The 25,085-nt window shown below is 44.4% G+C and overlaps 1 protein-coding gene across 14 annotated transcripts in view; it reads right to left on the bottom strand.

Moving 5' to 3' along the window:
• The window catches only part of Gramd2a (GRAM domain containing 2A), a 32,533-nt gene extending 8,713 nt beyond the window's left edge, over nucleotides 1-23,820 (bottom strand). For 2 of the 14 annotated variants that reach the window (XM_047542479.1, XM_047542485.1), the window contains exon 1: nucleotides 119-270. In XM_047542479.1, the coding sequence (XP_047398435.1) occupies nucleotides 119-186 (68 nt within the window). In that variant the 5' untranslated portion in view covers nucleotides 187-270. Of the gene's footprint in view, nucleotides 1-118; nucleotides 312-8,436; nucleotides 8,573-13,866; nucleotides 14,221-21,855; nucleotides 21,973-22,903; nucleotides 22,969-23,742 lie in introns of those variants that run through there. The other 12 variants (XM_047542486.1, XM_047542487.1, XM_047542481.1 and 9 more) reach the window with 12 other exon arrangements.
• Nucleotides 23,821-25,085: the final 1,265 nt, after the last annotated feature.

Genomic DNA, 25,085 nt, shown 5'->3' with positions numbered 1-25,085 from the left:
GGGACACCATGCCCTTGACACCTACCTCTGTCCCCCACCCAAGACTGGCCCTAATATCCAGGGTGAGGTTGAAGACATCACAGTTCAGAGGTAGCAATGACAGAGTGGGGCTTCTCACACAGGATCTTTCCTGGAAGCCTGAGGTTTAGTTAATGCCTGAACCAGAAGGAAAATCAATCCGTCCATCTCATTTTGAGTGCGAGGCAGCTGCTAGAAGCAGAAAAGTTGGATCTCCAGCCCCACCCTAGAGGAGGCACCTTGGCAGGGGAGACTTTGAGACTTGTTCGTGACTAAAAGCAAAAGTTTCTAAAGTGCCTGGGCAGCACTACTATAAACTGTCAGGTTCTGGGAAAAATCACTGAGCACGGGTGGCCTTATCAAAGGTAAGGAGCTGATGCAGCTGACAACATTGGAACTGGACTCCAGTCAAGCCACAGGTGAGAGTGGCTGGGAGGGGTGGAGCTATCCCATACTAGGAAGTGGCCTCAGTCACCAGACCGTCAGGAGGCATCAACCATGACAGCCAAATCATTTCAAAAATGTCCCAGGCCTTGCAGCTCAGTGGTAGAGTGCTTGCCTAGCATGTATGAGACACTGGGTTTGATCCTTAGCACTACATATAAATAAATAAAAGGTATTATGTCCAACTACAACTAAAAATATATTTTTTAAATGTCCCAGGAGGAAAGAGATACTCTCCCTGGATAGGTGGGGTTCCCTAGCAGCCTTTGAGCTCCTGCAGTTGCAAAGTATAGGATTCCCCATTCCTGCCTTCTCACACTTGGCAACGGTAAAGCCTGAGCAGTCAAACTAGCCCTGACTGAGGGGTCCCAAGGACTGAGCAGGAAGAGATGGTGGCCAAGAAGCAGGGACAAAATAGAGCAGTGTAGAGGTCCAGAATAGATAACAAGGTCCTATGTAGTGGTCCCCCACTATAAAGGAACTAGAATATGAAACCTGAAAATCCCAACACATAGTTACACTCAGCTCTGTGATTGGGACAAACTTAAATTCTCAAGATCAGAATGACTAAGTCAGGGTCAGGCACAGTGGCACATGCCTGTAATCACAACAACTTGGAAGGCTGAGGCAGAAGAATCACAGATTAAAGGATAGTCTCAGTAATTTAATGAGGTCCTAAGCAACTTAGCAAGACTCTGACTTAAAAAATAAATAAGAAATAAAAAGGTTTAGGGATAAAGCACCTCTGGGTTCAATCCCCAGTATTAAAAAAAAAAAAATTACTAATTCAGTCCAAGATCTGCCAGGAGACCCTGAGAAAGCATTTAGTCTGGGTCCTTCCCACCATATTATTGCAAGGATCAGGATATTGAGATTCACCAAGGAACACGCCCTGCCCACTATTACTCTATGAAGAACCAGGAAACCCCACCCATAAATCAGTCTCTGTCATCAAACTTATAGAAAGCTTGGTATTTTCATCAACATATACAAGTCATTTTGGTCAGTGACGGGCAGACCACATATATGATGGTGATCCCATAAGATTATATGACATTGTGACATCATCACTATGTTAAGTCTGTGAAAGTATTCCACAAAGGTTTGCACAACAAAATCACCCAACAATGCATTTCTCAGGACATTTAACATTTCTCCACTGTTAAAAAACATATGACTGTGTTTACTGAATCTTGTGAAATGACAAATTATCCTAACAATTTGACCCCGATGCTAACATTGCCCTTACCCCCATAAATATTGCTGCCATAGCCAGTTGCTTATACCTACGTGGTCATAAACCATAGCTCCTACTGATCCATCCCATTCCAACCCAACCCCATGTTCAAACTGTGGAGTTAATATCAGGGTGTGGGGTCCTAAAATTACTTATTTTTTTAATCAAAACCACAAAAGTGGACTGGGGTTGTGGTTCAGGATAGGGCACTCTCCTAGCATGTGTGAGGCACTGGGTTCAATCCTCAGCACCACATAAAAAGTAAACAAATAAATGAAATAAAGGCATTGTATCCATCTACAACTAAAAGAAGTCTAAAAATTAAAAAAAAAAAACACAGTCATGTAATTACAGTCATGAGGGGGATGTGGCAGGGGAATGGCAGTCTTATATATATATATATATATATATATATATATATATATATATATTTAGTTGTAGATGGACACGATACCTTTATTTTATTTAATTATTTTTGTATGGTGCTGAGGATGGAACCCAGTGCAAGGCAAGCGCTCTACCACTGAGCCACAACCCCAGCCCCAATGGCAGTCTTTTTAACCTGAAAGGAAGTACCCAAGATTGGGAAACTCAAATGAGGTTCTTTCCCCTGCTGAGCCTGGTCCAAGGGCAGGAAAGCCTATTGGAGGGCACAGCAGAATCTGCTTCCCCCAAGCCCCACTGGCTGGTGTGGAACCGGGGCCACCTGCCCACTCCATTCCTCCATAAATACTTACTGAGCTTATCACACCATGAGCCTGGTTTGGGGCCCGCCCTACACGAAGGGGTGGAGACAGGCAGCAAGCACAGGGAGATGTCAAGAAAAGGGAGCCACTGTGATGGCAGGAGAGATGCAAGTCTCCCGCAGACCTCGTGGACCAGACTGCATGGGCACCTGCCATATGCACACTGCTCTCCATGCCTCCCCCAGGCTCACAATACTGCCACTGGGCAGACACCCCCAAATCTCCATCTCCAACCTTGATACTTTATCCTCTGCTGTCTAGATGCAACAATCAAAGTGGCCTCAGCCTCATCCCCCAAACCTGCTTCCTTCTGAGCACCTAATACCCATGAAAGACTCTACCGTCCACACAGATAACCAGCCAGAATCCTCATTCATCTCTCTCCAATCCCCACCTGGCCTCCAGAGCCTTGCCCCTCCTTAACCACAGGATCATCTTTGTTTCTCCGTCCTGCTACACCAGGCAAGCCCAGGCCACTCTTGTCTTTTCCTGGGTTAGCTTCCTAACCACACCTGCTCAACACACCTCGCTCTTACACACCTGCCTCTCTCTCAGGTACATCCACACTGCCAACGGGGCCTTCTGAGTCAGATCTGACCCACCTTCTCCTGCCGACTGCCCTGCAGTTCCCCACCACTTCCTCACCATCTTGCCACCCGTCCCACGCAGCTGAGCACCTCACCTTCATCACCCCTGCAGCCCTTCCACGGCTCTGCCTGGAATCCCTTACCATGCTTATCTACCTGAGGAATTCCTGGTCATATTGGAAGCCCCAGTTCAAATGTTACCTCCTCTGTGAAACCTTCCTTGGTTTCTTCCGGCAAAGCTGCCGTGCATTCCCTCCTCTGTGGTCCCTTGTCCCTCCTGCATGCTTCCGCCCAAGCACTTACCAGGCCCAACTGTGCTTGTCTTCTTACTCTTCTGCCTCCCCCAGACTCTGAGCTCCTGCAGGGGCATGTCTGCTACATCTCGGCATCCCCAGCCCACAGCCAGTGTTTGCAAAATGAAGGAAGGAACGAAGGATAGACAGAGAAAGAGAGATGATAGTACCCAAAAGAGAGAAAAGCAAGGCAGTAAGAGTGAAAGGAGCACAGAGAATGGCTGACACCCAGCAAGAAAGGAGAGAGAAATGGACAGGAGCCAGTAGGGGTCACCACAACTGGACTCTTCCCTCCAAGAGCCCTGGTCTGTAGGGAAGGCAGACAGCACTGGCCTGGCACCATGAGACACTCAACCCGCAATGACTGATGGATCAAAGGGGAAACTCAGGTGGGAGGTAGAAGAAGAAAGTGGTCCAGATGGGCTGGGCTGAGGTATTTGGGTGAAAGTGCAGGTTGGGCCCCTCTGGCATCCACTGCCGCTGTCTGTGCCCAGCCTGCTCCCCACCACAGGACAGACCTCTCTCCAGGACCCAGGCTGCCTCTGGCAGTAGCAATGCCTGTGGCTGACACCGAAGCAAAAACCCCAGTCAGGCCTGGCAGCCTGAGTTGGGCCTGAGTGGTCACAGGTGTCGCCTTCTCCACAACTGGCAGCAGGTCATCCCCTGCAGTGTCTCCTCCCACAGAGAGGTGCCCACACTCTCCCAGACTTCTCATGGACGTCTGAGATACAATAGCATCTTATAGGTCATACCCAGGGCCAGCTCCACCTCTCCTGCAGCCAGCCAGGACATTAGGCCTCTGTGATCTCCAGGGTGAGATGTGAAAACAGCACTGTCCTCCTCCAAACAAAAAATGCATCTTTGCTAGGCACAGTGGTGCATGCCTGTAATCCCAGCAGCTCAGCAGGCTGAGGCAGGAGGATTGCAAGTTCCAGGCCAGCCTCAGCAATTTAGCGAGGCCCTAAGCAGCTTAGTGAGACTCTGTCTCAAAATAAAAAATAAAAATGTCTTGGATATAACTCAGTCGTTATGCACCCTGGTTCAATCCCAAGTACAACAAAACAAAACAAAAATAAAATGCATTTTAGCAGAGACCCCAGAGATTACAAACCCATAAACAACAGAAGCAGCCATCTAGAGACAAGAATAGAGCTTCGTAAGCTGAGGTTCAGCTGTCTAGATCTGGGGCTCCTCCCTCTGGCGGTGGTCCAAATCCCCCCAGGTCTCCTCATTCCTCCCTTACCTCCCACTGAGCACACAGCTCACCTCCTTCCTCACAGAGAAAAGCAACCCACTGTCCTGTTAGCACTAATGTGGAGCTAGCTAGGTTCACATTAGAATCACCTGCAAGACTTTTTAGAAGAAAAAAAAAAAAAAGATGCCTAAGCCCTCTTTCCAACCAGTTATAGCAGAATCTCTGGGGGTAGTATTTGTGATATATATTTTTAGTTGCTATTAAAGTTAAATATAAATATAGAAAAGAGCACATAAAGTGCATATTAATTTGATGCACTTCAAAAATGAACACATACCTGGGGACCAGTCCCCCAGAATCTCATCCTGCTCCTTCTAGTTTCACTGCCTGTCCCCTCTCATTCCAGAGAAAAACCATCATCCTGATTTCCAACAGAGATTGCCTTCGCCTCTTTAGGGACTTTATATGAACAGAATTATACCATACATACTCTTTTATGTGGCTGTTTTGACTCGGCAATGTTTGAAAGAATCACAGTGTTGTGTGACAGTGAGGTGTGTGTTTTCACTAGCATTTACAATTCCTGTGTATGGATATATGATTTATATTTTTAGTTTGCCACTGATGTGCATGAGCAGTTTCCAGTTTTTGCCTGTTACAAAACTCAATGAAAACTCTAGTACCACTCTTGTGAACACAAGTGTTCATTCTTCTGGGCAAACATTTTGGGCTGGAATTGCTGGGTCACAAGGCAGATATATGATTAGCTTCAGGATTTTAAAGACTCCCAGGTGATCTGAAGCCCACAAGTGTTAAGAAATCACTGGAAAAATCCTGCCCACTTCCTCCTTTGTGGCTCAGAGGGAGAAGCATACCAGGCCAGTCCACCTGCCTGGGCTCAGGACCTCAGATCCGATCATCCTGAGCCTTCCATTGTGGTCAGGCAGGGCATCCTCTTATGAATACAGATTTCCTTTGACTGTTAAGCCCACATGGTCCATGTCCTGGGTTGTGCTAAGAAAGTGACAAGACAGATTTCCCATGTGTCAGAGGCCAATTCTGAACCACACTGTGTTCTTTCAAAGTCACAGGCCAGGAACTGGTTGATAAACCTCTTCTGAGGACTAGCTTGCATAATGTGGATGGAGTCAGGTTTATTAACATGCCAAAAATTGAGGGTAAAAAGCAATTTCCTTCTTTTGCAAAAATAATCCTATAATTGCTGTCTCTGTACTTATACAGAAATTGCACTTCAATTTTTATTTCCTAAGGTGGCATTTCATATCTCAGAGAACTGCTACACCCTTTCCACTGACTAAAAAAGGGGAGAAATTCCCATAGTTGAATCTCTTACTGAATGCAGGGGGGTTGGGCTAGTGAGCAGCTATGGGGTATTCAGGGGGGATACTCACTGGGTCCCAATTCAAATATTCTGTTCAGCCCCCCTCACAAAGGGCTCAGGAAGGGGCAGGTGCTCTGTGTAGTCATAATCCTGACTTCCTAGGGAGAGGCCTGAGGACACCTAGACTGGAATATAATTTGTTTCCTTTACTACCTGGAGCAGCTTTGAGATGAAGGATATATATGGAGGACCAGAGACCCTTTATCCCAAGACCTAATAAATGACCCTGACCACTGTGGACAGAACCACAGGTGTGCTCCAAACCAAGTCATCTGCATGCTGACCAGTGGCCTCCTGTGAGAAGAGCTGGCCCATCAGATTCCCTCTTAATGAATCCTAACTGGAAAACACAAGATGCAGAGATGTGCAGCCAAGGTGAACAGGCAGGAGAGAGCGTGGCAGGGGGCCTAGCTGTGTGGATGCTGGAGCAGAACCTCTGGAGACACTCAGAGGCAAGAGGCAGATAAAAGCCAGGGACTGGGCTGGAGTCTGGGAGACAGCAAAGGGTCTGCTTCCCTTGGCTGCCCATTAGCTTCCAATTCTTCTTCCAGCGCCCCAGCACTTGCAGCCAACAAGAAACCTCTACACCTAGTTTGCCCAAAGACTGCAAACTAGGGCACACTACAGATGACATCATGCAGGCACATGAGCAAGTGGTACCACCCACATTCCATGGAGGAGAATGGAAGCAGCAGAGGCTCTGACTCTTTCATACAGGGCCAGGGCTCCAAGGAGGTCTGTCTGACACCCAAGCCATAGCCATAGCCACCATGAGGGCTGGGGATGTGGTTCAGCAGTAGAGCACTTGCCTGGCAGGCATGAGGTCTTGGGTTCCAGTCCCAGCACCAAAAATATAAATTTAAAAAGTTCACATGAGCCTTGAGGGCCAGGAAAAGCAAAGGACTCAGGAAAGTGTTCAGACCAAGACAAGCCCCATTAGCTAGGGAGCCATGTTCCTTCCTGGGCCCATAGAGAGAAGGAAGGTGACTCCATATAGCTTGTGATTCCCTCTCCCCTCAGTTCAGCTCTCATTCTGTAAGGGAGATGGCATCATCCTGTTACACAGATGAAAAAACAGGCCCAGAGAGGTAAAGTACCTTGCTCCCAAGCACACACCTGGAAACTTGTGGAGCTCTAATTCATACTCCAGACTGGCAGAAAGTACTCTTTCCACTGTAGCACAGTCTGGATGATTTGAGGGACCTGGAATTCTACCCTTCCTGTGGCTTTCCCTGGCAAGGCCCTAGCTCTCCCCAAAGACCCCAGCAGAGGGAGTTTCAAAGAGACAAAAGGGATGCCTCTCAGGCTGAGATGACCATGCAGGGGCCCTTCTGGGGTTTAGGGTTCCCTACATCAGACCCCTTCTCCCAGTTTTCTCTTCTCCAATCAAATCAAACAAATTGGAAGAGATAGTGACTCTGGAGTAGGTGTGGGTTGGCTCAGTCCTTGGAGAGGGAGATTCGGCTGAACAAAGATCCCTTTGAGCTCTTGTGCTAACAAGAGCTCCTCCCTACAGGGGGTCTTAGAAACCTTTGGGTCCTTCTGTCTAGTGGATGGTGGGGGAGATGAGAGCAAAGTTGACCTCACCTCCCATCCTTGGCAGGTGAGATATTGTCCACTCAGCCATTTGCTGCTTGGATGACTAGAGCACTCCTAGATAATGGGCTCCAATCCCCTTTTTCCCTGCTCCTTGACCTCCCTACTCAGGTGTGGGTTCTCAAAACACACTAGAAAGTCCCAGCTCCTTGTGGGAATGGAATTCTGGGGGCGGGTGCTGAGGTGCTCAGGTTCTGCACAGCTAGCTGTTCTTGCCCAAGAAGGGACCACTGTTCTCAACCCCAGCACCTCCTCCCTCAAGCAAGTAAGAGAGCAGACCCCTCTTTCCCCAGATTTGACCCCTCCCTTGCAATCCACACGATATCTGCCTTGGGCCGTACTGCCAGCTTGGTAGCTATGTCCACACTAGATTATGTCATATTCGCCTCTCATTCCCCCAAACCTCACACAATTTCAGGCATTCAGTAAGTGCTTGATAACCACTTATGGACTAATCAAACTCTCCCAGTTGAAAAGTTCCTCCATGTAATTTGTTCAGACGCAAAGGGCCCTCATGACATGGACATAAGACCTGGAACGGGAACAACTCACTCAGGTTTGCTTCTAGCTCCCTGACTCTGAGTCTGTGTCTCTAAAAACTGGGGCTGGGGAGGGAGCTGCCCGATCTGATCTTCAGATCTTCAGGACTGCTGTGAGGATCTGAGAGAGGTCATGGTCCAGTCTGGGGCAGACCATGAGCTTCACACTGCACATCCCCACCAGCACCACTGAGAGTCAAGAGCCTCGCATCCCATCATGCCCTAGAAGGGTACCTAGAGGTGCATCTCCCCATGGGATGCAAGGAACAGAGCACCACTGAGTCCCAATTGTACCCACAAAACTCCACACTTGCTCTGCATTCCCTGGAGACTACAACCCAGGGAAGCAGCAACCAGCCCGAGAAGGCCCTCTTCATACCTGTCACACCGGCGAACTTCCTCCCACCCCCTGGGCCTGGAGGCACCCGCACAGCTTGGACCCAGCCATGCTCAGGACCCCTCCCTTCTCCTCCCTCCGCTGGAGGTTTGAGGTCAGCAATTGCTGACTCTCCCTCCTGCCCAGAGCTCGAAGGCCTGCAGAATGAGAACAGTCACCAGGGAGACAGACAGGGACAAACAGCCGAAAGCGGGAAGCTTTACTCCAGGGGATAGCCAGGATTTCCTCCAGCGTCCAGGCACATCGACAAGCAGGCAGTTGGTCTGCAGAGTGCCCTGCCTGTGGCTGGCCTCGCCCACAGTGCAATGTCTGTCTGAGCTGGCACCCCCAGGCATGGTGACAGACCACTTTTTCTTGGCAGGCCACTTGGGGCCTGGCCATTTCTACACAAGAAGCCTGTCATTCAGGTCTAAAAACAGACTTGCATTCAATAAGAAACAGAGCACCCCTGTGCTCCTGGTGTCCACTCTGTTGGGGGGGGAGACCCACAGACAGCCTCCAGTGCTCAGACACCCCTACTCAGGGCTGCCAGGGGGTGTGGTGACTCTGGGGACAAGTCAGCTCTGTCCACAGTGGATGCCATCCAGCACACCCCACCCCAACCACCCTAGGACACCCACCTCAGAATTACTGTGGCTCTGTGGACCACCAGGCTGTCCTCGGGACCACAGGCAAGTACAATGCTCTTGGGTCCTGAAAGAGCCCAGGGGTAGGGGTGGAAGACAGGGAGGCAGGCTTGGAATGATGTCTCGCTGGCTGAGGGGCCCTGAGTAAGCCGTTCTTTCTTTCTGGGCCTCAGTTACTCCTTTGCAAAGAGGGAAGAAAGTCTCAGCACAGGAGGGAAAACAAAAGTCCAAGGGAAAAAAGCAGAGGCCAGGAACTGAGTGAACCACATATGGCCACCAGACCTCTGTAGTCAGAAAGAACCTCTATCCCGGGAGAGGCTGGCAGGAGCATGGTCCTCAGAGAACTGCCAACCTCTCTCCTTTCTCCCTTCCTTCTACAAATAGCAACTGAATGACTGCTATTCTTTCAGATCTGGGCAAGTGTTGTGTACTAGGAGGTAAGGCAAGGTACTCTCTGTAACATGTCTGCTGAGAAAGGCAGACATGAAGCAAATATTTACATAAACCAAAGCATAATTATAATGGTGTAACATATACAACGAAGGAAAAGCACAGGACTTCTAGCAGAGTCCTGACTCAACCATGAGAAGCAGAAAGACTTTCCTAAAGAATAGTATTTGAACTGATATCCAATAAATGCTAACCAGACGGAGGATGACAGTTGAAGAATATCACTGTAGAGGGTTATGCAAAAAGGCCCTGAGGCCAAAGGTGCAGGACATGTATGAGGGCCATAAACAATGCCTTTGTGGTGTTAGAAGGGGAGAGGTAAGTAGTGAAGCAGTGAACAATGAGGTTGGAGAGGCTGCTGGGGCCCCAGGTAAGGGTTTGGTTATTATCTTACAAGTAACAGGGAATCAGTGAAGAGATGGATTTAAACAGGGAAGTGCAGTATCAACTTTGTATGTTAAAAATGCACTGATATACAGATTTGCTTCAAAGTAATCCACAGAGGTCAGGCCAATGGCACATGCCTATGGTCCTAGCAACTTGGGAGGCTGAGGTAGGAGGATCACAAGTTGGAGACCAGCCTGGGCAACTTAGACCCTGTCTCAAGAGAAACTATAAAGAATTAGGGATGTAGCTCAGTGAGAGTGCCCAGGGTTTGATTCCCAGTAGCACAAAAATAAACAAATAAAAGTAATCCAACAGAAGTGGGAAGGAGGAAGGGAGGGTGAATATGGATAAAACAGGAATGACCTGAAGTTGCAGGTTACTATAGACAGGTGATGGATATGTGGGATCCACTGTGTAACTCTCTCATCCTTTGTTTCCATGGAGACAAATCAGTTAGGAGGCTGTAGCTTAGCAGAGAGGTGATGTCTAGGAATGGGTAGCAGTTGGGATAAAGGGCCAGGAGTGGATTAAGGATATGTATTTCCTAATGGAATCTACCTAACTGAGTGATCAATTGGATGTGGGGTGAGAGGGAGAAGGTGTTAAGTATGACTCTAGAAGATTTCTGGCTTAAGCAAGTAGGGTACTTGGCCATTTTGCAGAGATAAAACAGTGGGAAATACACTGGAGGAGGAGTATGTGTGGAGGAAAGAATCACAATCTCAGTTTTGAACAAGTGTGAGCGATATTGAAGTGGAGACAGCACTTATATGGATGTCAAGTCATATATGACTGAAGAGCTCCAGAGAAAAGTCTAGGCTAGAGGGACAGATTCCTGAGTTATTGGCCCCAATGGGAACAGGAACTAGTAAGATTCTCCCAGGGAAAGTAGGCACAGAGAAGAGAAGCTGTCTACAAGAATGCACAGACAATAGTGGAAAAGAATAGTCTTTCAACAAATGGTACTGGGACAGCTGGACATTCACATGCAAGAGAATGAAGGTAGGCCCTTATCTTACACTTTATAGAAAAATTACCACCAAAATGTCAAAGCTAAAACTATAAAGTTCTTAGAAAAAAACAGGTGTGAGTCTTTGAGACGTCAGGCAATGGTGTCTTTGATATGACACCAAAAGCACAAGAAATGGAAGAAAAGAGCAGATAAATTGGACCTCATCAGAATTAGAAACTTTTTTTGCTGCTAATGATATCATTAAAAGTGAAAAGATAACAAAGAATGGAAGAAAATATCTGCAAATCATATGTCTGATAAGAGACTAATATCCAAAATATATAGAAAACTCTTATAACCTTGAGGGCGTTATGGCATTATGGGCGTTATGTGAATAAACTACCCACAAAAAGAAAAATATAGCTTAGCACTATGGCACATGCCTGTAATTCCAGCGGTTTGGAAGGCTGAGGCAGGAGAATTGCAAGTTAAAAGCCAGCCTCAGCAACTTAGTGAGACTCTGAGCAACTCAGCAAGATCCTATCACTAAATAAAATATGAAAAAGGGCTGGGGATGTGATTCAGTGGGTAGGTGCCCCTGGGTTTAATGTCAGGTACAAAAAAAAAAAAAAGAGAGAGCTGGGGAGATAGCTCAGTTGGTAAAGTGCTTGCCTTGCAAGCACTACGCCCTGGGTTCAATCCCCAGCACCGCAAAAAAAAAAAAAAAAAAAAAAAAAAAAAAAAAGATAGATACTGTATGATTTCACTTTCAGGTACCTGAAGTAGTCAAATTCATAGAAATCAAAAGAATGCGGATGCCAAGGGGAGGGGGGAGGAGGGAAATGAGAAGTTGTTTATGGGTATAGAATTTCAGATTTGCAAGATGAAAATGTTCTGGAGACTGGATGCACAACAATGTGAATGTATTTAACCCTAAAATGCATATTTAAAAGTGTTAAGGGTTGGGCTGTGGTTGTGGCTCAGTGGTAGAGCGCTTGCCTAGCATGTGTGAGGCACTGGGTTCGATTCTCAGCACCACATATAAATAAATGAATAAAATAAAGGTCTATCAACATCTTAAAAAAAATGTGTTAAGGGTTAAGATGGTAAACTTTGTTATATCTGGTTTTAAACCACAATTTTAAAAGAACTCTGACAACTCAAAATAAAAACAAATAATCCAATTAAAAATGAACATGTTTGAATGAACATTTCTTCAAAGAAGATATTAAACGGTCAATAAACACATAAAATGATGTTCAACATCACTAATGATGTTGGGAAAGTAAGTCAAAACCACAAGGAGATGCCTCTCTGTACCTCCTCCTCGAAGACCATCATCAACCCCAGGTGAGACTGTGAAGAAATTGGAACCCTTATACATTGCTGGAAGGAATGTAAAATGGCGCAGTTGCTTTGAAAAACAGTTCATTGGTCCCTCAAATAATTAAACAGGGTTACTACATGACCCACAATTCCACCCCTAAGTATTTATAGAAGAGAATTAACATATGTCCACAAAATTATGCACAGCTGGGCATGGTATCACAGGTCTGTGATTCCAGTGACTTGGGAGACCGAGTCCAGTCTCGTCAACTTAGCAAAACCCTGTCTTAAAATAAAACTAAAAAGTTCTGGGGATGTAGCTCAATGGTAGAGCACCCATGGGTTCATTTCCCAGGACCCCTTTGCAAAAAAAAAAAAGAAAGAAAGAACGAAAAAAGGAAAATTAAGAAAGTAAAAATTATGCACATTGTAGCATTATACATAATAGCCAAAAAGGAGAAACAACTCAAACACTCATCTCAATTGCTGAACAGATAAACAAAATGTGTTATTTCTATCCAGTCATAAAAGAAGTGAAGTACTGACCCATGTTACAACATGAACAAATCTTAAAAACATTAAGGAAGTGAAAGAAGCCAATCACAAATGACTACATATCATACGGTTGCATATATAGAAAAAATGAAAACAAGCAAATCCAGACAGAAAGTAGATTGGTGGTTGCTGACTGAAGGAAGGGGAAAATGGGGAGTGACTTCCAATAGAACATATAGTTTCTTTTGGGGGATGACAAAACTGTTCTGGAATGAGCAATCATGGTTGCACAACTTTGCGAATATACTAAGCACCACTGAAATGGCCACTTCAAAAAGATGAGAGGCTGAGGGAGGGGTTCATGGGAAGAATTTGGGCACAGCATGTGCAAGGACCTGGGTTCCATTCCTAGCACAGCTAAATAAGCAAATAAATAAATAAAACGAGAGAAGTGAATTATATTATATGGTGTATGAATTATATCTCACTGAAAATGAGGAGGAGGAGGACAGAAAACTGAGGCCAGAAGAACCACAAGGCTTAGAGATTGTATGGAAGAGATTAGTACAGAGTGGCCTAAGAAGTAGCAACAAATTCAGCTGTATGGGTTGTCATGGAAACCAAAGGAGTGTTTAAAAGTGGGAGTGGGAAAGCAGTGTGGAAGTTTGCTGTGGCCAAGTAATAGCAGGAGTGAAAGGCGGTCACTGAATTTAGCTACATGGATGGATAATTTTAGCAAAGACAACTCTTCCTTCCTTCCTCCCAGGTAGGGACTGCCTCCTGGGATGGACAGTGAGGACAAGCCTCTGACCACAAGTGAGGATACTGCCCAGTAAAATCAGTCACAAGCCACCTCAGTGCCACACCAACCTCAGAACCTGCCTCCCTTCTTCCCAGTAAAAGACCATTGGTGTTGCCTGGCCCGGTGGGGCACACCTGAACTCCCAGATGTTCAGGAGGCTGAGGCAGGAGAGTTGCAAGTTCTAGACCAGCCTCAGCAACTTAGTGAGATCCTGTCATAAAGTAAAACAAAAAAGGGTTGGGTGTGTAGTTCAGTGGTACAGCAAACCTGGGTTCAACCTCCAGAGTGCGCGCGCATGCACACACACACACACACACACACACACACGACAACAACAACAAAAAACAAAACAAAACAAAAAAACCCACACATACCACAGACAAGTGATGGGATTGTGCATTTCCTTTCTGGTTTCCACAGGGTGTTTTTCGCAGTGGGGCAGAGGGTGGGGGCCGTCCTCCGTCTTTCTTCAAGCCACCCTCATCTGCCCTACCTCCACCTCTCGGACGTTCAGGCATCAACCACAAATCTATTTTGTGCTCCTGCCTTGAAAAGGGCTGAGAAGCCCAAGGATCTTGGGTCCAGCTAAGGCAGCCACACCCAGAATTCCAGCGCCACACTTAGTGGCTCCCAAGGCGTCGCCTGAAGTAACACGGAACCCGCCGGCCTGGCGCGGCCAACCCTTTGTCGGGGACTGGTTGGTCCTCAGGCGTCAGAGCCAAAGCTTGCACAGACCCGGAGACCTGACGGGAAAGCAGTGACAGGAATGCAGCGGCCGCGCCCCCACCTGCTGGCTTCGGCAGAAAGGAAGCCCGCACCTCCTCCGAGCCCCCCTTCTGGAGCGGTGCCCAGCTCCAAAGCTGGTAGCTGTCCCCATTGTGCACGCCCAAGCAGGGCTGGGCTCCACGCCCTGCCGCAGGCTCCAGACCTCGCGGCTCCCCAAGCTTTGCATGGGCTGAGGGTTCAGATTCCTGACCGATGATCTATCTTAAGGAGCTTGCTGTGTCCTGGGGCCTCTTCCTCCAGGGAGAACCCCGGATTGTGTAACCGATGGAAACCCGCTCTCCACCATTCTTCAACACTGCTCTGGAGGTTTTAGCCATTTCACAAAGGCGAGAAAAATGAGTAAAAGGCTTATACATTAAAAAGAAACAAAATTATTTGAAGACTGTAAGTCAAACAACCTAGATGACACATAGTCAACTGATAAACCATTAGAATGAGGCTCAGAGATTTTATATTTGGGCACCGGGCTAGGAAGAGCTATGGTGGGGATAGATACATAATTAAGACTTCAAGTTAATTAATATTCCACTGGTTACAAGATCAACTTACAATTCAGTAGTTTCCCTGTTGATCTGTAGTACACAGTTTATATATATCAGTTTTATATATATATATATATAAAACTGATATCTTTGGGGGAATATTATTCAAAAAACCTATGAAAAGTTAACTCATAAATATTTTTAAATGACAAAAAGAAGGCTTGAATAGAGAGATAAATCCTAGGTGTTTTGTTGTTGTTGTTGTTGTTGTTGTTGTTTACTAGAGATTGAAACTAGGGGCGCCTTACCACTGAACTAGATCCCAACCCTTTTTATTTTTATTTTTTTATTTTGAGACTCACTAACTTGCTTAGGACCTAAGTTGCTGAGACTGGCCTTGAATTTGTGATCCTCCTGCCTCAGATTCCTGAGCTGCTGGGTTTACAGGCATGCACCACTGCACCTGGCAAAACAGGCATTCTTTATACCTACAATAAAACTGAAAACTAGGTTAACTTTCTCATATATATAAAATGTCTTAAGAAATGCAAATACTTAGTGTATGATTACACAAATGGTACGCCTTTACTCCATGTACAGAGAAACAACATGTATCCCATTTGTTTACAATAAAAATAAATTTTAAAAAAAGAAATGTAAATACTTTAATCCAACAACTCCATTTTAAGAATCTTGGCATAAGGAAATAAATAAATATGTAAAATGTATATTAGAAGGTTAACAATTATAGGAAAAAAGTATAAATACCAAAATAGTATTTAATTAATATGATGAATTCCTGTGCAATTGACTAAAAGAATAGCATATGGCTCCATGTGCTAATATGGAAAAAAGTTCAAATGTATTGTTTAAGTGAAAAGTAGGTACAGATCAGTAAGTATGATGTAATTTATAAATAAAAAATTACACTTAAGTGTATACATTAACAATAGTGACTATCGAGAGAGAGAATTATAGGCTGGGGTCATGGCTCAGTGCAGTGGTAGAGTGCTTGCCTAGCACATGTGAAGAACTAGGTTTGATCCTCAGCACATTAAAAAAAGTTATAAAAAAACATGTTGCAAAATCTATAAAAAAATAAAGAGAATTATGGGGTAATATTTTCTCTTTCTGTTTTGTTTTGTTGGAACTTATGCTAACAGATGGGTAATACTTTGAAAAAAGAACAAAGATTGTAAAATAAAAGGTAGAAATAGCATTTTTTAATTATTAGATTTCAAAGGTTTAAAAGTATAATAATATCTAATGCTCATCAATGTATCGACAAAGGGGCAGTCACATGACTCCATGGTAAGGCAGTGTGGAAAAGGTACATAAGTTTTGTGTGTAAATGCTTATCTGACCCCTAAGTTCCATTTCTAACAACTTATTGTTAGGAAATAATTGTACAAAAATTTGACTATATAATAAGAATGTTCACTAAAGTGCAATTAGAAGAGAAAAAAGGAAATCATATAAAAGTCCATTAATAGGGCACAAATTATGGTTTATTCATGAAACAGAAGGCTACATAAGGGGCTGGGGTTGTGGCTCAGCGGTGGAGTGCCTGCCTGGCACTTGTGAGGCACTGGGTTCAATCCTCAGCACCCCATATAAATGAAAAGGTGTTGTATTTATCTACAACTTTAAAAAAAAAGACTTTAAAAAATGAAGGTGACGCAAGCATCAAAAATATTTACCAACAATTATTAAAATTTATTAAAAATAAGTCTATATTGACAAGGAAGGAGAGCATTATATAATATTGGGAAAACACTATATAGAACAGCATGCATAATAAAACATGTACAGGAGTATACTCATGAAAATTCCACAATGTTTTTCTGCATGAGTTGGGATTTTACATGCTTTTTATTTTCTTCTTATATTCTTCTATATACTTGGCCTATATTTTATGATCGGAATAAACCCACCAGTTTCATTTGACAAAAAGAACTTTTTAAAAGCACAAAGAAATAAGAAAAAGAAAATTAAAAAGATAAATTAAAAAATGGAAAAGAAGATGCCAAGCATGGTGATTCACACCTATAATTCCAGTGATGTGGGAGACTGAAATAGGAGGATCCCAGCATGGGCAATATAGCCAGACTCTGTCTCAAAATAAAATAAGGGCTGGGGGTGTAGCTCAGTAAGACAGCGTCCCTGGGTTTGATCCCAGTAGCAATATTAATTAATAAATACCTCTGAAATTCCACATTCCTAAAATCTCCCCCTTTACTATGTGGAAACCCTCCAGACTCAAAGGCAAAAAGAAATGTGGTTTTATTTTGGGTTTTGTTTCATTCTGTTTTGCAGATGACTGGCATGTTTTTAGATGTTACTTTTTATTCTGATTTTTAAAAATTATCTTAATTGTACAAATTTATGGGATACAGTGTGATAACTTGATACATATATACAGTGTGTACTGATTAAATCATGGTAGTTAACCTATCTCCAAAACTTTAAAAAATTATTTTGATTAACATGTAATAACTGCACATATTGATGGGGATACATTGTGATATTTTGATACCTGTATATAATATGTGCTGATCAAACAGGGTAATTAACATTTCCATCTCCTTTTCATTACTTTGTATTTGGAGACTTTGAGCTCCTCTTGTCTATTTATAAAATATGTACTAGGTTAATGTAAATTATAGAGAAAATCGGTTTTAAAAATTAACTTGGCCAAATTTACCTGTGATAAAATTGATTAAAACTAAACACACAAACATGAAGGTAAAACTGGAAAAATGTGAATAAGGCCTATGTATCAACAGATTATCTCAATGTCAATTTTTTGGTTGTGATATGGTTCTATTGCTATGTGGGATGTTACCTTTGGGGGAATTGGGTGAAAAGTACATGGGATCTCCCTGTATTATTTCATAAAATTTCACATAAATCTACAATGATCTCCAAATAAAAAGTTTATTTTTAAAAATGAAGTTTGGGTTGTAGTTCAGTGATAGAGTCCTTGCCCAGCATGCACAAGGTGCTGGGTTTGATTCTCAGCACCAATAATTAATAAATAAATAAAATCAGAATGAACTTTGCATCTTGAAAGGAAAAAAAAAAAAAAAAAGAAAGAAAAAGGAAGCTCCTTTTAGGGTCACATGGGGTTAAAATCATCACAGAGATTTTCCAAGCTGGGAGGCACTGCTGTGAAAGTAGCTTTTGGTGAGCACACACTGTGTATCAGGCCACTACACAGTCCAACGACCTTTGAAGGAGGCCAGGAATGAGTCTGTTTTATGAAGAAAAGGTAGCTCAGAGGAAGAAGTAAGCCAGCACTAACTTAGGGAGCAAGGATTGGAGCCAGGTCTGTCTGAAAGCTCAGGTGCTTCCTGCTGTATCACATTGACTACATATCTGAGAATGACTTAAAGACACAAGAAAACATAACAAAAACCTACTTCAGGGTTACCTGTATCAAAGAACTTGGTATAAAGAAAGAACTATTTGGTGAGTATAAAAAATGATGGCGTTATATTTAGATAACAAGAGTTTTTAAGTGTAAGCATATATGTGAATATCATCCCTTAGGTATGTCACTGAGGCCTTGATTATCAGAAAGTTCTTTCCAACAACCAAGTGGACTGTGCTCTATTTAGTGATCCTTCACCAAAGAACGAACCTTTATCTTTGTGTTCCTTCTTTGATAAAACTTGATCTCTCCTAGTGTGATCAGTGCAGTTAGGGCCATGACCGCTCCTACCATTTCTTCTCTTGGCTTTATCTGCAAGGTCCATTAGCTTTCCCACTTTCTGCTTTTATATCAGGCCAACTGGTTATTGCCAATCCTCTAAAGTCTTCTTCCATCATTATGGACCCAGCTGACAGCCTAAGGTAAATCACATCCCTGGGGGCCAGGTAAGGGTGAACGCCTAGGGTTTTGGACCAAATAGTTGGGTCTGAATAAAAGGGTATGTTTCTGGAAAGACAGCCTTTCACTTTTATTAGATTTTCAATGTAACTTATAAACCCCAAAATGATAGAAACTATTTCTTTAATCAGTAACAAACTGGGCTTAAAATGGAAACTTCAAAACTAATCACTTAGAAATAATAAACAGCTAGCAAGGAACATCCCTGGTTCTTCATCTGTGATCTCTAAATAGCATTTCCACTAAAAGAAACTGGGATCCTTGGAGATAGAGCTGACTCCAGTAGAGGCAGGAAATGCACAAATGAGCCTAAACATCTAATCATACCAGAAAGAAAGGAAGCCATTAAAGTACAGCCCTGTGGCACAAGGACTTAGGGGCCAATTTAAAGACGGGAAAATTGAGCCGGGTGAGGTGGTGCATGCCTGCAATCCCAGCAGCTGGGGAGGCTAAGGCAGGAGGATCATGAGTTCAAAGTCAGCCTCAGCAAGAATGAGGCACTAAGCAACTCAGTGGGACCCTGTCTCTAAATAAAATATAAAAAAGGGCTGGGAATGTGGCTCAGTGGTCCAGTGCCCCTGAGTTCAATCCCCGGTTACCTCCCCTGCCCAAAAAAACGATGGGAAAAATTGAGGGCTGGGAGTGAACTCAGTGGCATAATAGACACTTAGCATACACAAAGCCCTGGGTACAATCTCCAGCACCAAAAGGGAAAAAAAATCATTTTTATTGAGCATCAATAAAAATGATGTCTACAAAGAACTGAAACATATATCTTAAATATATATCAAATATATGCATCAAATATTCAAACATGTTTAAAACCATGATTCCAAAATAATATAAAATGACTCACTGGTCACCTTTAGTAGATACTAGGGACCTATTTCATGATTTTGAAAACTATTTCATGATTTTTAAATATGAGGAAAAGTCAAGTATTTATTCTGCTTTTCTAGTACTAGCTATACTTCAGAGTAACCACAGAGTTGAAAAAGGAACACTTCTTTTTATAGAAAGATTCTGGGTAATAAATGAAGAAAGACCAATAGAATTACATTAACACCATTTTCAATTCCTAATGAAATAATGGGTCTAAATGAAATAATCATCAACGGCTACTCACACCCCCCAAACAGAAAGAAACAAACATTGTGAGTTTCCTGAAGTGTACAATATTCCCCAAATTGGACCAGGAATCGAGATCCAACTCCCAATTTATATGAAATTCAGGAGTCAGGGAACATTTTAAACACCATCAAGAAACTGGGAAGTGGTATGGGACTAATAACCTAGAGTTTCTGCAAGGAAAAAGGAAGAAATGGAAGGGGAATCTATAGTTTAAAATTTAACAGATATTCAAAGTGCCAACTAATTATGTAAACCACATTTGGATTTGGATCCCTATTAAACAAATAGTACAAAGACATTTAGGAGACAATGAGGAAATTTAAATGCTTACTTTCTGGAGTTAGTATCATTTTTTAAGGTATAATAATGGTATTGTCAAAATATTTTTAAAAGATCTTACTTCTTATAGGTCACTTGAAATATCTGTGGATGAAATAATATAATAGCTTAGGTATGCTTCAAAACGATCCAGAAAAGAAGGATGGAGATGGGAGGTATATGTGAGACAACTTGGCCTGTGACTTGATCGTCGTTGAAGCTGGGTGATGGACACATGCCACTATTACATTATTTTCTCTCCTTCTGTGTATATGTTTGAGACTTTCCACAATGAAAGGAGTTAGCAATTAAAAATGTAATAATTTTTCCATTTGGTAATGAAGGCAGCCCTGTATGAACATCGTTTCTGACGTTCATAGATATTCCGAGATGGTTTCACTGGGCTATTTTAAAATAAAATTTCTGAATAGGTCCTTCAAAATTCAAAAATTATACCAAATTATGTGCATGTATGAATATGTAACAACAAATACTACTGTAAGGTATAATTATAATGTATCAATAAAAATGATTTCATAAAAAATTTCAAAAATTCTTTTAGGGACCGGGGATGTATTTCATCAGCAGGTGCTTAGAATGTACAGGGTCATTGGTTAGATCCCCAACACTACTAAAAAAAATTGAATTGTTTTGTGTGGTATGAGTGATCATCAGCAAGTTTTAGGTAATTTGGTTAAATGGAACATTATTAGAAATACTTAATTTTTTTCCTATTGCAGAGGGAAAAAATTGTTATAACCAGGAACAGCTGCTGACTCAGGCAAATCATTCACACTGAGGCTTTGACCCTCAGTCAGAGAAAAAAAAATACCAGAAGGATATTGAAATTACTAAATATATACTTCACATGCTATGTCAATACATGAGGAAGAAAAGCAATTTATGTTTGATTTAAACTAATTCTTTAAGTACTCCGGATTTCAGGTTTAAAAAATAGTGCCAGCCAAAAACTCATGTCTGCTTAAAAAATTAACAGTGTAAATAAGTCAACAAATAAATAAAAAATTAATGATATAATTTTAAACATCACTGAGGAACACTAATTTAGGACAAGGATTTCAAGACTGGTTCAACTGCCACAGTTTATTAAAACATTCCAGTCCGAAATTCTAACCATTCATTTCCCAACGAATAAAAATATGTAGTCGTGGGAGAAGGGGAGAGGAAACACTTTGTCCCTCAGAAGCTATATTCTGGAGAACAATGCCTTCCTTTGGAATCTGCGCCATAGCAGACAGATACACCTCAGGGAGGCTGTTACTTCTTAATTATGCAGGAAGCTCCATTCCCAGGAGTTTCTGCTCTGCCCCTCTTCCTTCCTCTCCTTCACTCATAAACAGCTGGGAACTTAATCAAAGGTGCACAGGTTGGTGATAACAGGTTAAGACAGATTGATGCACTGCAGTTCAGGTGAGCAGTGGCACAGTGGCCAACACTGACTTCATGTCAAATTCACATTTGCATCAGAGATGGTTGCAGGATCGGGAGAGTTTATTTTCCTTTCTCAGAAAGGAGAAAACAAATTACATTCAGACTGAGACAATAGACACCAAAGTAGAATTCTGCACTTCTTGATGACATGGACTTTCTCCATGGGCAATTGTGGCAAAGGGGAAACAATGGGGAGAAATGAAACACCTTCAGAAACAGAGGAGAAAATACACTAGTTGACAGAATCCCTAAACAATTGCATGGAGAATGCTGTCAGGGAACCTACAGCCCCATCTCCTTACCTTATCGTAATGCAGGTAGGGAAGGCAGAGAGGGAAGCAATTTGCTCCAAGTCACAGCAAAACAGGAACACTGCGAGGTTTACAACTGATTCCCAGAGTAAGGCTCCTCATGCCAATCTATAAATATGGAAAGTGGTATTCAAGGGCCAAACAAAAGCTTAACCAGCTTAAGGAGTGAGTGGGTGAAGCCAACCAAGAAGGCACTAACAGCTCAGGAAGTGGGGGTGGGGGGTTTGCAGGGGAGCAGCATAAATCATCTTGGATGTGGTGACCCTAGGGTTACTAGTGGGTGAAGGCTGCATCCTAGGAAGATTAATTACAATATGGGTCTTTCTAGCCTGTGCTAAATTTTAGCTTTGAGGACTCAATCTAAGCTCAAAAATTTGAAAAGCAACCAGCAACATTAAGGAATGGATGGGACCTAGACTGACCTTTCTGGATTATTTAGAAAGTCCTCTCAACTAGAAGTTGGGAAGAAATCCCATTTGGTCCCAACAGAAACTCTCCTGGAAGTTCAGGGGCAGCCTTTGTCAGCCTTGCCCTCTGGATCTGCCCATTTGTCTCAGAGATGCCCACTGAGGCGACCATCAATGCTTGCCATCTATAACTTCAAACCTGTGAGTGACTGCAGCATGGACTGGACTCTGGCCAACCTGACCAGAAGACTGTGGAAGGGACAAATTGACCCCCTCACTGCATGATGGGAGGGACACTTTCCTCTCCACCTCTCCCACCCTACCTTGTCTTTATTCTGAAAAGAACTGAATTCAATGCCAGCTAGAGGTGTACAGGGGTAGGGAGACAGCACAAATTGTCAGAGTACCCTCTCTCATTCCCTAGGAGTCTGACCTCTGCAAGGAGAGGCACCTTTGAACAAGCATGTGTGGTTAGGCAGGGGACAGGCAAAGCAGGGAAAAATGACAGCTGGCTAGAAGCCCTCCAAAGCCCTTTAAGGACAGAGCAGAGGCAGGCCCCTAGACTATCCACAAGATCCACACCCCTGTGTATCTAGGACTGATTTGGGCACAGACTCACACATTCACCCTACCTGGCCCCAGGCTAGCTGGCAAGGGATGCAGCGCTGTCCACCAAAGCTCAGACTGATCTTGGGACCTGAGCAGAGGCAGGAATTTACAGTTTCATTCACCCTCTCCGTTTTCCCCTATATAATCCCATTCCCATGTACACAAAACTTCACGGATCAAAACCCACAATTCTTGATGTCCTCTACAATGCCACCTGCTGTCTACTCTACTCTTCCCCAATTGGAAAAACTTTCCTCTCTCTCAGGTCGACTTTGGACCAGCTTTCCAGGCTTGGAGACCAGCCCCAGCCCGCCCGGGCCTGGCGCACGGGTGCGGCCGAGTCGTGCTGGGACAGCTCCGCGCTGACTCCGGGGCCGCTGCGGGCCGCGCTACAAGTGTGGATCCCGCAGACAGAGGACACGGTAAGACCCTGCAGGGGCCAGCAGGGAAGCGTCAGTTGGGATAGAGGGCTAGCAGGACTGGTCGATATGGCGGGTAATGAATAAATGAATGAATGAACGAACGGTGATGGTGGCCGGGCGGGTGTGGTGGACTCTTAAGAGTGTGCCCTCCACAGCTCTAATGCCGCCGGGACCGAACCTCAGTTCCCAGGTTCGGCACCCTCAGAAACATCCTGTACCCACACTAACACCTAGCAGCCCCGGGAGGCGCCCGGCCCGGGCGCGGAGCTGCTCTCGACCCGACCCCGCTTTCCCGCGGCCGGAAAGTGCCTGCCCCGGGGGCAGAATGCACTGAGGGAGGCGCTACGGGCCCCCGGAGAGGCTCCACTCCGCGAGGCAGCGAGCTCCCCACAGTGGTTTCCAGGGTCCCAGACCCGGCCTGTGGGCTGTAACCCCCTTACCTGCCCGTCTCCGCAGCCTCGCTCAGGCTCAGAGCGGTCATCGCCAAGCCTACTCAAGCACTCTGGACCGCTCTCAGGACACAGAGCCCGCGGGACCCCGCCCACCCCGAGGAGAGCCCGCCTCCGCCCGCCCACTGGCTGCTCTGCAGGCCGGGCCAGCCCATTGGCCGAGCCTTCCCCTCTTCAGACCGCCCAGGTGAGGCCACTAACTCTACACGGACCCTGACTCCTGATTCCCCAGAATGCAAGGTCCTGGAAGCCAGCGACTAGGTCTACATACCTATGGGGCCTTCTTCACATTGAAGGTTTTGAGTCCCCTCTGGGCTTTTTTTGTATTCCTAATTTTGAAGCCCGGTGCCCTCTGCAGCAATTGATTCCTGCCCTCCTACAACCCCTCCAAACATTTAACTCTAGGTTATTTTAATTTCTGACCCTAGGATTTTGAACATGACAGTCAGAAATCCAGGTCACCCACGGAGAACGCAGGGCCCAGCATCTTTTAAAATATTTTTCAGTAGTGGGTGGACTTTTCTATGCGGAGCTGAGAATCGAACCCAGTGCCTCACACATGCTAGGCAACTGCTCTACCACTGAGCCACAACCCCCACACCTCCAGCATTATTTATGTACAGAAGCTGCATTGGGACTTAAGATGACCAGATAGGGTTGGGAAGTACTATTAACTAGAGTTCCGTGATCAGTGGAACTGTGACAAACTGGATTGAACTGGGCAATTATGGACTCAAGAGGTCTTATTTTTCAAAATTGTTGGTCTGCAAGCCCCTTTCCCCATCCATTTGGTTCATGGAGTTTCAAGAGAGGGAAGGCACAGGCCAACCTCAACCCCATTCTCAACCCTACCTACCCACCTTAATCCTGCTGTATCATGGGGAGAGCCATTCACATACAGGAGGGACCCAAAGGGGAGCCTGCCTACAAATATTCTGGACCTGGGGGCAAATCTGCTTCTTAAAGCTGGGACTCATCCTACAGTTCCCTTAAGAGGATTCTACTACAGGAAGACCAAAATGGAAGGCTGACGAGGGCAAGGGCTACTACACTCTTTAGGATTATCCACGGGTGTAGTCTCAGGAGGGGATTTTGTCCCTGCCCTCCCATCTTTGGCCCAAATAAGGCATTACCCAGTGGTTGGAAGTTTTAGACACAACCAGCCCAGTCCCCAGATACAAGGTAGTCAGCTACTACCTCCCTAGCACCTCTGCACTTTGCAGATGGGCAAGACTATAGTACCTCACAGGGCATGGGGCTGTTGCCATTTCCATCTGCTCAGACAGGGTTCAGATTCCCTCCACCCAAAACCGAGCGAAGAAAGAAGAAACAGG

This window comes from Sciurus carolinensis, chromosome 2 (assembly GCF_902686445.1).
Source record: "Sciurus carolinensis chromosome 2, mSciCar1.2, whole genome shotgun sequence".
NCBI lineage: Eukaryota > Metazoa > Chordata > Mammalia > Rodentia > Sciuridae > Sciurus > Sciurus carolinensis.
The sequence above is the reverse complement of the archived record's forward strand: the minus strand, read 5'-3'. Positions and strand labels throughout refer to the sequence as shown.